At 51.9% G+C, this 12,382-nt stretch overlaps 1 protein-coding gene across 2 annotated transcripts in view; it reads left to right on the top strand.

Annotated features, from left to right (window-relative positions):
* Window positions 1-12,382, top strand: part of Pxdn (peroxidasin) — a 68,365-nt gene that overhangs the window by 48,233 nt on the left and 7,750 nt on the right. For both annotated transcript variants that reach the window (XM_013147249.3, XM_003464952.5), the window contains 5 exons: window positions 1,636-1,744; window positions 2,279-2,436; window positions 5,363-6,866; window positions 10,295-10,429; window positions 10,968-11,176. In XM_013147249.3, coding sequence (XP_013002703.2) covers window positions 1,636-1,744; window positions 2,279-2,436; window positions 5,363-6,866; window positions 10,295-10,429; window positions 10,968-11,176 — 2,115 coding nt within the window. The remainder of the gene's footprint in view (window positions 1-1,635; window positions 1,745-2,278; window positions 2,437-5,362; window positions 6,867-10,294; window positions 10,430-10,967; window positions 11,177-12,382) is intronic.

The following is a 12,382-nucleotide window of genomic DNA, read 5'->3' as shown; positions in this document are numbered from 1 at the left end:
TGGTGGGTCCTAAATCCACAGGCAGGACCCTCCCTCAGGGTGGGTATTAGTTAAGTTCCATCATTGACACAAGACACTTCCCCCAAAGGCAGAGAGGTTTATTTTGGCCCCTTGAGTCCCACCTCAGCTGACTGTGAGTCAGAAACTGGGAGAAGGGTGCACACAAAACACAGCTGAGTGCGATGTGGCAGCCAGGAAGCAGTGAGATGAGAGTGTACACCCTTCCAGCCACGTGCCAGTGACCACCTCCAGCCTGACCCACTCTGAGCAGTGAGTCTGCCCTGGATGAGTCCAGGGATGGATGTAGTGCACTGTGTACCCTCAGCTTTCACACCCACGACACGCGATTATGCTGGAGTTGTAAAGGCACAGACAATCTCTCAGGGCCTCTGTGTCCAGCCCATTAGTGGCTCAGGGTCTTCTGAGAGCCCTGGGTGGTTAGGAGCGGCGGGATTGGGGAGAGGAGGGTAGAGACTGCTGCTTGCACAGCAAGCTGGAGACGGCTGGCAGGAGACGGGTTCTGTGACGCCGGAGCTCCTGGAAGAGGTCAGGGTGGCGGTCACCAAATCACAGTGGAAAGGCAACCCCTAAGGAAGTGGCGTCAGAGAGCAGGGACTCGCCTCAGTCACTCCCTGTGCAGCAGGAAGGAGAGGGGAGCCAGCCAGCCAGAGCAGCCAAGGCTGAAAGGTGTCAGGAAGGTCAGGAGGGTCTGCCCTGTCGTGAGGAGGGCCGTCCCAGGAGCTGGGGAAGGAAGCTTTTTGTTGTTGTCTTTTTGAGACTGGTTCTCACTATGCAGTTCAGGCTGGCCTTGAACTCACTTTTTAGCCCAGGCTGGCCTCAAACTCACAGTGATCCTCCTGCCTCAGCCTCCTGAGTGCTGGAATTACAGGTGTACACCAACAAGCCTGACTAGAAGCTTTTTTTTTTTTTTTTTTTTTTTTATACCAGGGGTCAAACTCACAACCTTGTACTTCCCAGGCAGGCACTTATGCTACTGAGCTATATACCTAGCCCTTGGCTGGAAGCATTTTAATAAAGTGGCTCCCAACTGTCTGAGTCTATAGATTGAGCATGTCTGTGTGGAAGGGGTATCATCATTGTCCATTAAGATGAACAAAGAGCCAGGTACAGTGGTGCATACCTGTAACCCAGCACTCCAGGAGGCTGAGGCAGGAGGTGGACAAGTTTGAACCTAGCCCATATAACTTAGTAACTTAGCAAGACCCTGTCTCAAAACAAACAAACAAAAAATAACAAAAGAGCTAGGAACATAGGAATGTAGCTTGGCAGGGAGGACCTGGGTTCATTCCCTAATTTTGCTAAAAGAAGAAAAAAGCAAAAGATGACCGTGGCTGGTGATGTGTGTAAAACCTCCCTGCTGTTATTATAACACTTGCCCACTTGTTCCTGTCTTTTCAAAGACTGCCATGTAACTCCAAAAAGTCTACAGTTTCCACACTGTTTGAAAACAGCTTTTAGTAGAGTTAGCGATAAAATCACTGGAGCTGTGATGTGAAAATAGCAACACGCCCCTTGCAGAGCGCACTCACTCCGTATGACGTAGCGTCTAGACACGATTGGACAAGTCACTCCAGTAGTGTTTTTCTGGTAATTTCTGACTTCATGTCTCCCCAGTTCCCGATGTCAGTCGAAACGGGGACCCGTTTGTGGCCACCTCCATCGTTGAAGCAATCGAGACAGTGGACAGAGCCATAAACTCGACTCGGACACACTTGTTTGACAGGTAGCTGGGTGGGGGCGGAAGGCCGAGCCTCAAGTGTGGGGTTGGGTTTCAGGCAGCCCCGCGGTGTGCAGAGCTCTGACCAGCTCCATTCCAAGAAAACCTTTGACTTAATACTCGTGAGCAACACTGACTCTAACCTTTCTGGGTGTTAAGATAATAAGGAAGATGTGTACTTTCCTAACGCAGCCTGAGCCATGATTCATGCGTTCTCTGACTAAGTAATTTGGCAAAAAGAAAAGCTTTTCCAAAGCACTCTGTGCACCAGCTCCCATTGACAATTCCAGCAGTTTCTCTGTCCTTTAATTGAAATGCAGTACCTGTGACTTTCTCTCTTGACTTAATTAATGATTTGTTTTTAGTGTCTCTTGGTTCTTGTCTGTCCGTTTGTTGTTCTTTTGCCTTCCGCTCCGGATGCGCCAGGTATAGTATAGCACGTGGTCCGCCGTAGCGATAGCAATATCCATAGCATCAGTACTTTCGAATTCTGGTGCTGTTCACTCACACTGATCTGTCTCCGTCCTCTTCTCCGCTCAGCCGGCCTCGCTCTCCCAATGACCTGCTGGCCCTCTTCCGGTACCCGAGGGACCCATACACCGTGGGACAAGCCCGAGCCGGGGAGATCTTCGAGCGCACGCTGCAGCTCATCCAGGACCACGTGCAGCACGGGCTGATGGTCGATTTGAACGGCACGAGTCAGTACCTTTCCCTGCTCTCCCTGCGCCCCCTTCTGCACCTGCCTGTGACAGGGCCTCGTGAGAGGTCTCTGCTCTCTCCTTCCTCATGCCTGTGAGCCAGGGCTATGCCATTTCAGTTTCTAACAGGAGGCTGTTGGTGAGGAGAACTTGCAGGTAGGGCTGTGGCAGATCCAACTGTGTGCCAAGCTGTTCCCCTGCAGGCTGTGACAATCCTGTCCTTGGGCGACAGAGAGATTAAAGGGAAGAGGGTTATAGATGAGTAGGGGCACCAGTGGCTGTTAGAAAGAATGGGTGTGAAGATCTTTGGCATCTACACAGCCACTAAGCAGAACATCTCGGATGTGCAAGGATGGTGGCCTTGGATTATGGCCCCTGCTGGACTTGAGCTCTGGCCACTGCAGGGATTTAAGTGCTGGCTTTCAATGTCACAATCACACTTGCAGCTGTGCTGATGATGGCCATGACTGTTACATGTGAAACATTTCTCTTGTCCCTTTCATCATGAATGTGTGTTTTACACACACACGTCTGAGCTTACACAGAGCAGCTGTCCTTGCAGTGTGAGCAATGCATGGGGTTTGACGCTAGGATCTGTTGAGTGCGTGACATGAAAGTGGGGTGGAGGTGAGGGCTCTCTGCCGTCCGGGAGTGGATGATGCCCTCAGCCAGGTTCCATCCTGCCACATCCAGAGCTGGACCTTGCAGGCCCTGAGGTGGGGTCCACCTGTGTGTGGTGGCAAAGCCTGGTCCCAGCCTCCCGGCACCTGCATCAACTAGAGGCCTCAGATGCTCGGCTTTCTCTTGGAGTGCAGCCACGGGCTTGGAGGCCCGTTTCTTTCTTTCTGAGAGTGTCTGTTGGGCGCATTCTGCCTGCCAGGCACAGGTCAGGTGTGGCTTGTGGCCTCCCCCAGCCCCCGCCCTTCCTGCATCTCTTCTCCCCTCTCATGTGGAGGCCAAGGCAGGCGTTCCTGGAGGTCTCTTCTTACTGCTTCCTGCTGCTCTTCACTTAGTTGCCATGGTGCTCCAGAGAGAGCTGGGCCAGACCCATAGGCTACCACGCTGCCCTCTGACTCGCAGCCCTGGGTCCTGGCCCTGCCTGGAGTTGCTCCTTGTGGGGGGTTGCAAATCCTTCTCTTGTTATTATACACCAAGTGGAGAATGATATGAATCTCAGGCACAGGGAAGAAACCGTAACTCCCCATCCCACTCCCGCCTCAGCTGTCAGCCCCACACGCATGCCTCGCACACCCCCTGTGCACTGCCTGGGCCTGGGGGAGCAGCAGCCTCAGCCTCAACTTCTGACATTTCAGGAAAGTGTAGGCATAAAGCAGGTTCAACCCTGGGGCTGAGGAGGCATAACCCTCGGGCAGAAGGGTCCCCTAGCTGGAGGACAGCAGATACACAGGCGGCAAGGAGGGACCGAAGGTCAGTGTGGCCAAGTGGAGGGAGGTGGGAAGAAAAGGGTAGGGACTTCAGGGTGCACTCAGATCAGGCTGTGCCCCATGGGTCTCGCACTGGGATTGATGCCGAGGGAGGCTGCGTCTCCAGGGGCCACGTGGCCTTCTCCTCTGCCTCTGCCGCAGCCCAGGAGCCCTGGAGGCACCAAAAGGCTTTTCCTTCCTGGCCCTCTGCTCCCTTGGTGCTTTTGCTGTCCCAGCCCCTCTGAGACCTCCCAAGAGCCACACCAGAGCTTCTCGCTGGGTTAGAGTGAGATGTGTGCCACCTCAGCCATCCACGATGGACAAGCAGGAGCCTGGGCTAGGGCAGCGATGGCTTGCACTCCTTACTGTGGGGTTTCCCTAGGTAGTGTTTCATGTTGTATCTCTCCAGTCTGGGAAGCCCCGGCTCCCTTCCTGTTGGGGTTCTGGTGGGGAGGTTTTCTGTGTCGTCCCATGAAGAGGGTGGTCTGTGAGTTTTTTAACACTGTAGGTCAGGTCTCAAGAGGCAATGGAGGCCCAGGACACCGCAGCCTGTGCATGCGTGTGTGTGTGTGTATCCTGTGTTGGTGTTCTGAATGTGTGCTCATGTGAGCATGTGTGCCTGGGTGTCTGTGTACATCAGCTTAGATGTGAATGCATGTGGGATTGCAAGTATGAGAGTGTGGACCTTTGACTCACATGTGTGGCTTGGGCACACACACATGATGCCATGCAGTGCGTGTGTGTGTGTGTGTGTGTGTGTGTGTATGTGTGCGTGGGCGCAAATGTGTGATGGTGTGTGTGTCTTTTTGTCAGGTCCTGGAGAAGGGTGTTAAAGCACAAAGCCTGGCCCTATGATTACCTAGAGGCAGCATTTAGAGGAACCAAGCCCTGAAGGTCTAACCCTGGGGTGTCTGGTAATCTCTGGGTAGGAAGAGAGGTGTCAGTGTGGGAGCCACATTCCAGGATAGGGAGTACAGGGTTCCCACTGTAGAGCAACACTGTCAGCTCACTGGAGCCTGTGCCCGAGACCAACCATAGGGTGATCACAGAGGGCTCTGCAGGCCAGCAGTCCTTAGGAATTGAAGGCGGCCTCCTGAGAGTGTGGCCCAGGTTGATGCCAGAGAGTAGAGAGGAAGGAGAGCTGCACCCTAGGAGTATCTTTAAAGGACTGAGCTTCCCAGGCTAAGGTGGCAGCCAGTGAGCCCAGGAGTTGACTTCAGCATCCAGGACTGGGCATCTGGGAAGTGTCCTTTTTGCACCACGACACGGGTGGTGTTGAGTTTTGTCTCCTCCCTGTTCCCTGAGGCTCTGATGATGCATTGAAGAGGAAAGTACGTGTGTCAGGACCTGGCCAATGACCGTGAGCAGCCACCACCTTGGAACTAAAGGTGGAAATGGAGGCCAGGGCACCATGCCAGGGAGTGGGCATGGGTGGGGAGGCCTGAGCTCTGCTGCACGGGGCTGGCACAGCTCTGCACCGACCTGGGACACTCACCTTGCAGGTTACCACTACAACGACCTGGTGTCCCCTCAGTACCTGAGCCTCATCGCCAACCTCTCAGGCTGCACCGCACACCGGCGTGTGAACAACTGCTCAGACATGTGCTTCCACCAGAAGTATAGGACCCACGACGGCACCTGCAACAACCTGCAGCACCCGATGTGGGGCGCCTCACTGACTGCCTTCGAGCGCCTGCTGAAGGCCGTGTACGAGAATGGCTTCAACACGCCCCGCGGCATCAACCCCCGACGGCTGTACCACGGCCACGCGCTGCCCATGCCACGTCTCGTGTCCACCACGCTTATCGGGACAGAGGCCATCACACCTGATACAGAGTTCACTCACATGCTCATGCAGTGGGGGCAGTTCCTGGACCACGACCTGGACTCCACCGTGGTGGCCCTGAGCCAGGACCGCTTCTCCGACGGGCAGCCCTGCAGCTCGGTGTGCGGCAGTGACCCACCCTGCTTCTCTGTCATGATCCCTCCCAATGACCCCCGTGCCCGCAGCGGCGCCCGCTGCATGTTCTTCGTGCGCTCCAGCCCAGTGTGCGGCAGCGGCATGACATCCCTGCTCATGAACTCCGTGTACCCACGGGAGCAGATCAACCAGCTCACCTCCTACATTGACGCGTCCAACGTGTATGGCAGCACGGACCACGAGGCCCACGCCATCCGGGACCTGGCCAGCCACCGGGGCCTGCTGCGCCAGGGCATTGTGCAGAGGTCCGGGAAGCCACTGCTGCCCTTCGCAACAGGGCCACCCACCGAGTGCATGAGGGACGAGAACGAGAGCCCAATCCCATGCTTCTTGGCTGGGGACCACCGCGCCAACGAACAGCTGGGCCTGACCAGCATGCATACGCTGTGGTTCCGGGAACACAACCGCATTGCAGCCGAACTGCTGGCCCTGAACCCACACTGGGACGGGGACACCATCTACTACGAGACCCGCAAGATCGTGGGCGCCGAGGTCCAGCACATCACCTACCAGCACTGGCTGCCCAAGGTGCTGGGGGAGGTGGGCATGAAGATGCTGGGCGAGTACCGCGGCTATGACCCCAGTGTCAACGCTGGGATCTTCAACGCCTTCGCCACTGCCGCCTTCCGCTTCGGCCACACACTGATCAACCCAGTGCTGCACCGGCTGGACGAGAACTTTGAGCCCATCTCTCAGGGCCCCGTACCCCTGCACAAGGCCTTCTTCTCACCATTCCGCATCGTGAACGAGGGTGGCATTGACCCGCTGCTCCGCGGCCTGTTTGGGGTGGCTGGGAAGATGCGCGTGCCCTCCCAACTGCTCAATACAGAGCTCACCGAGCGCCTCTTCTCCATGGCTCACACAGTGGCCCTTGACCTGGCCGCCATCAACATCCAGCGCGGCCGTGACCACGGCATCCCACCCTACCATGACTACCGCGTCTACTGCAACCTGTCGGCCACCCACACCTTCGAGGACCTGAAGAATGAGATCAAGAACCCCAACATCCGGGAGAAGCTGAAGAGGTGAGTGTGGCGGCTGGGATGTCTTTTCCTATCACCTGACTGATATTTTGCTCTTATTTATACTTCAGGATCTTCACAGAACAGAAACCATGCAATTCTGAAGCGTATGCATCTGATTTACTTCTCTTAACATTGTGGACTCCCAGTGCATCCATTTTCCTACCCTTGACTCTCCGGTTCATCCTTCTTATGGAGAGTAGCACTCCACTGTGTGTTTTTGTCTCCTTTCATCTCCTGATGGACATCTAGGCCACTTCCAAGACTTAGCTATTGCAAATTACACCACTTTTGAGCAGCTCATCCTAGGGTAGGATTGTGAGGGTCCTTGGGGGAGGGGACTGTGTCTGATTAGGCTCGGGGTTAGCTGATTTATACCTAGCTGCTTCCAGGATCTTCTGCCAACTCTTGGGGTCCAGTGAGACTCCAAATGGGGGCATGTAGGTGTTCTCCATTTTTCCAGTGTTCCTCCTGTCAGTTCTTTGCTCACAAACATGTTTTTTCTTATTCTTGGCCATGTCCCCATAAGGGTCCTGCATAGCCCTTGAGTTTGTGAAGAGGCCCGGGCCATTGTGCATAGATGTACACAGTCCCATTTTCAGAGTATAAAAAGAAAACAAGCGTCACCCCGGGGGGGCTCCCATCCCAGTCTCCTAGCACTGTCTCCGGTCACCCTGGCTCCCTCCACCTGGCACCAGGACAGCCTGCAAGGACTGGGCCTGCACTTGCTGGGGAGGGTGACTTCCTGTTCCCAACTTAGTGATGTTTCCCATGGTCAGGACACAGAAACAGTGGCCTTGGGTTCCTGGCATCACTACTGGATTGACAACAGGGCTCGGCAGAGATGTTAAAGACAGCACACTGCCCACTCATGGCTTTCTTCCTCTTCCTCTGTCAATCTAAGAGGAAACCAGACATAAATACCAGGGAAAGTGATAGCCTGGCAGAGAGTACAGACTGTGAGTGGTGGCTATTAGCAGACTTAAGGGTCACCCCCTTCTGCTGCACTGGCAGAGATTTTGTATCTCGGGGCCGCTTGGGTTCCCACTGCCCTGCACCCCACATCTAGAGTCCTCAGCCCCTTTCGTGAAGGGTGCTCCCTGGAGCCAGGGGAGTAGGGTATTTCCAGCCCTTGCAGAGCCCTTCAGGGGACAGAGGAGGGGGACAGAACAGGAGCAAGTTCTCAGGACACCGCAGGTGACAGGAGGTCCACTGTGCACCATTGTGGCACAGGCCAAGCCTAGGCTCCACTGACCTCTGGGCTGTACGGTCAGCCTTGTGCCACTGAACTGAGGAAAAAGACAGTGCATGGGGCCCCAGCTGCCCTGATGTCCTGAGAGGAGGCACTGAGAATCCTAGTGCTATAGAAATCAGGGCCAGACCAGGCAGAAGACAGCAGCCCCAGAGGAACTTTGGAAGGCACACAAGTTTGTTATGCTAGTAGACTGATGGGAATCTCAGTTCCAAATTGCCAGCCCCATCTTGAGGTTAGCAGTCACCTATATAGGTTTTCAGAAGGATGCACAAGAGGCAGATAACATAATATCCACGGTTGGTCGCACACGTCTTATCACATATTTGCTAGGCAGTGCTAGACAGGATTTATTCTATGTAAATTAAATCAGGTTACTATCGTGTAACAGGGAGGAAGAATCCATCATTGTCTGAGAATAGGCAGAGTTGTCCTGTAAGTAATAGCTCTCTGGGACTTAAAAGCAAGCAAAACACCACTGTCTGATCAAGTTACACTTCTCGTGTAGCTGGCACCTGGGGCATCAAAGCTCGTTAAGTGTTGCAGCTTCCTAATTACAGAATAGGCTATGTTTCCCAGTCTTATCCATGAACAGTGCTAGAAATATACTAGTCTTAGAAATAAGAGATTTGAAATTTCCTTTACATGTACACTAGCCTCCATAGTAGGAGATGTTTTAGAACCTTAGCTGAGGTTCAGTCACAGCCAAACAGAGCTGTTGCCCAGAGGAGCTCTCTGGAAATTGCACCATGCTGAAGAAGCAGGCTGTGCCCGGAAGTCACAGTTCTTCATGTGAACGCATTTGCTTCTGAAGAGTTGGGAGAGTTCACTTGGCCGTGTTTGCGCTTGAACATTTAAACCTTCTCTTAGGCTCTCGACTTATCTTTGTTTAGCAGATGTCTTCATCATGGCTCGTATACTGTTCCCCCAAATCCATTTTATTTCAAGGTGAAAAAGGAAGAAAGTTTAAAAAAAACAACAACAACAATTTCAAAACATATCAATCAGGGGCCAACAATGGTACATACATTGTGCATTGTCATCCCCAAATCATTCACCCAGAGCACAAGACATCTGCATTCATTTGTCTGAACAATACCCCCAGCACAAATCTTTCTCTTCAGTGAACTCAGGAAAATCAGTAGTATAATTATCTTAACTGCTTTTATATACATATATACATATATATAAACACATATACATAGGTTATTTTTTTTCAGCTTCTCACACTGATAATATGTTACACATGTGTGTCTTATTTATTCCACTAATGAGTATGTTTTCAAGTTGCATCCATTTACCTATAAAAGTCTCCAGTTTGGCCAGGGATTTAGCTCAGTGGTGTAAAAGCCTTCCTGGCAGGTGCAGGGTCATGAGTTCAATTCCTGATACCAAAAAAAATTTTTTTAAGTCTCTGTTTATCCTTCTTTATAGCTGAGTAGTACTTCATTGTATAAAAATACCACAACTTTTTTATTCATTCCTCAGTTGATGGACACTTAGGTTGTTGCCAAGATCTGGCTATTACAGACGTGCTGCTATAAACATGAGTGCACATATATCACTGTGGTATGATGTTTTTAATTCTTTTGGGAAGATACCCAGTAGGGGAATAGCTGCATTGAGTGGGACCTCCAGTCCTAATTTTTTGAGGACTCTCCATACTGATTTCCACAGTAGTTGCACCAGGCTGCACTCTCCCCAACAATGGAGAAGAGTTCCTTTTCCCCGCAGCCCCTCCAGTGCTTGTTATTGCTGGATTTCTTGATAATATGTGGCTCCGATATTTTCAATACATGGTAGAATCCAATTTTATTCTTTATGCTCTTTATTGGTTATCCATATGTTTATAGGGGAAGAGAAATCTACACTGTGATATGAAGTATATTTATCCTGGGAAAACAAGCCAGAGTGTGGCTAAATTTTCTTCTTCACATGCTATGGAGAAGGTGCCTTTCTGAATTTCTTGAAATAAATGATTTTATATGTAATAAAAAAATAGGAAAAAATTCTTTAAAATTGATAGATGCATCCAAGAAATAAAGATGCATTTTATTGGTTAAGTGAAACAGATTCAGGTAAAATCCTGTAAAAGCAAGTGCTTTCTTGAACTGGTGTTTCTTTTCTGACCTCCCACAGCTGAGCGGCCTCGGGTTAAGTCTCCCTTTCTTTCCTGCAGGCTGTACGGCTCCCCTCTCAACATTGACCTGTTCCCAGCCCTTATGGTGGAGGACCTGGTGCCTGGAAGCCGCCTGGGGCCCACGCTCATGTGTTTGCTCAGCACACAATTCCGGCGCCTGCGGGATGGGGACAGGTGAGCCCTCTGGGACTTGGCGCAGAGGAGACCGCACAGCCCCATCCCTGGGACCCCAGAACCACGCTGCAGCGTGCAGCCTCGAACGGGGGCATTTCTGCTAACAGGGCCACCAGTCCACACTGCTAAACCCATGCAAGGTTTGAAAGGCCTGGTTTTCATTTGTAGCTATCAGTTTAATATCTATTCCTGAGGAATTCAAGACAGCTCTGCTGCATCTGTTTTTCCAAAGGTGTCTGGTTTATTTCACTTAACAGTATGTCTTTAGGTGCCCACTTTCCTACAAATGACTCCAGTTTTTCCTTCTTTACTGGTTTACACTCCCACCTGCGATGTAGAGGGGCTTCCTTCCCTGCCCTCAGCCTCTCCAGCATCTGTCACCTGATTTCTTGATCATAGCCATTCTTTCTGCAGTGAGGTGGAATTTCAGTGTTGTTTTAACTTGCTTTTAATTACTGCCCACAGAAACCAGGGATTTCTGGGGAGCGGGAGGGGTTTCCTACCTCTGACCCCCCACCCTGCTGTCTCGCTGGCACAGGCTGTGGTACGAGAACCCAGGGGTGTTCTCCCCTGCCCAGCTGACGCAGATCAAGCAGACCTCGCTGGCCCGAGTCCTGTGCGACAACTCAGATAACATCACCCGTGTGCAGGCAGACGTGTTCAGAGTCGCCGAGTTCCCACATGGCTACGGCAGCTGCGAGGACATCCCCAGGGTGGACCTCCGTGTGTGGCAGGACTGCTGCGAAGGTGCGTGGCAGGACGAGGAGGGATGGGCCCCGTGACTGTGATCACCCAGAGTGTTTGTTTTCTTTTCTCATATGCACACACACATGCGTGCACGAAGCAGTGGTGTGGGGTCTGGTCACACCACCAGGCCTGTGAATGCCATCAGGAGACGCAGGAAATGTAAGCACCTGAGGCTGCTGCCTGCAGAACAAGTCCAGCCTGGGCAACTTAGCAAGATCCTATGTCATTATCAAGTTATTACACACAATATAATGCAGCTGGACTCTTACCCAGTGGGTTTTCCAGTGGAATCATCAGGGGCACCTGAGCTGGATGTCCCCATAGCCAGGTGATAGGAAAGTTCCAGCTCTGTTACAGTCCTTAGGCCCACCCGTGTGTTCATAAGCACAATAGTAAATCTTTACATTGTATCTGTGTCTGTACATATTTGTGCATTAGCCTCTAGGTCCCTATCCTCAGGTCAGAGGGGAAATAAACATATCAGGGAAGCAGATCAGATTGTCCATCAGAGCGAGCAGCAGGGCTCTGGAGCCCATGGAAGGAAATACTCAAGGTCGCCTCTGAGGGCACAGGCCATGCCCACGGGTGGGAGGGGTCCCCAGAAAGAGGTCAGACAGCCGGTTCCTGGCTCTCCTGTCCAAGCTGGCCCACGGGGACACCACCTCTGTCTGTGTGACCACTGTCCTCGTAGCCCCGTTCCCACTCTGCACAACTGAGTCTCGCTCGTGTTAATCACTGTCGCAGTTTATGTTTTGATGCCCCCTCCAAAGCCTCCTTCGCCCCGAGGAAGGGATTTGGGGAGGTGATTGGATCGTGGGGGTGTCACTCCTCAGCAGATTCGTCTTTTTTTCCTGACAGTAATAGTTCGATATGTTATTTCAATTAGTAAGTATTAAAGTCGGGGTCGAATATTCCAGCCTGTTTCTAACACTTGCTTCAAAGAGCGCGTGGCTGTGTGTGGGATGCAATTTTATGTCTGCCTCCCTGTCCATCCCATTCCCACATTTTTTTAGGAACCAATATCTGCATTTTTGCAGGAGTTTTTTTTTTGTTTTATACTCACGGTTTGTTCTCTTTAAATGTTTTGCCACAAGCATTCAGAGAATTTCATTCTGTGTTTGCAGAAAATTGTCCTCAGGAATTAAAAAAGCCAGTCCTAGTTTCCACACACAAACAAGTTTGCTGTATTTTCTGATCTGATCCTAG

Source organism: Cavia porcellus, unplaced genomic scaffold, assembly GCF_034190915.1.
Source record: "Cavia porcellus strain 051 isolate PalLab524CR breed Dunkin Hartley unplaced genomic scaffold, mCavPor4.1 scaffold_8, whole genome shotgun sequence".
Classification (NCBI taxonomy): Eukaryota; Metazoa; Chordata; class Mammalia; order Rodentia; family Caviidae; genus Cavia; species Cavia porcellus.
The sequence above is the reverse complement of the archived record's forward strand: the minus strand, read 5'-3'. Positions and strand labels throughout refer to the sequence as shown.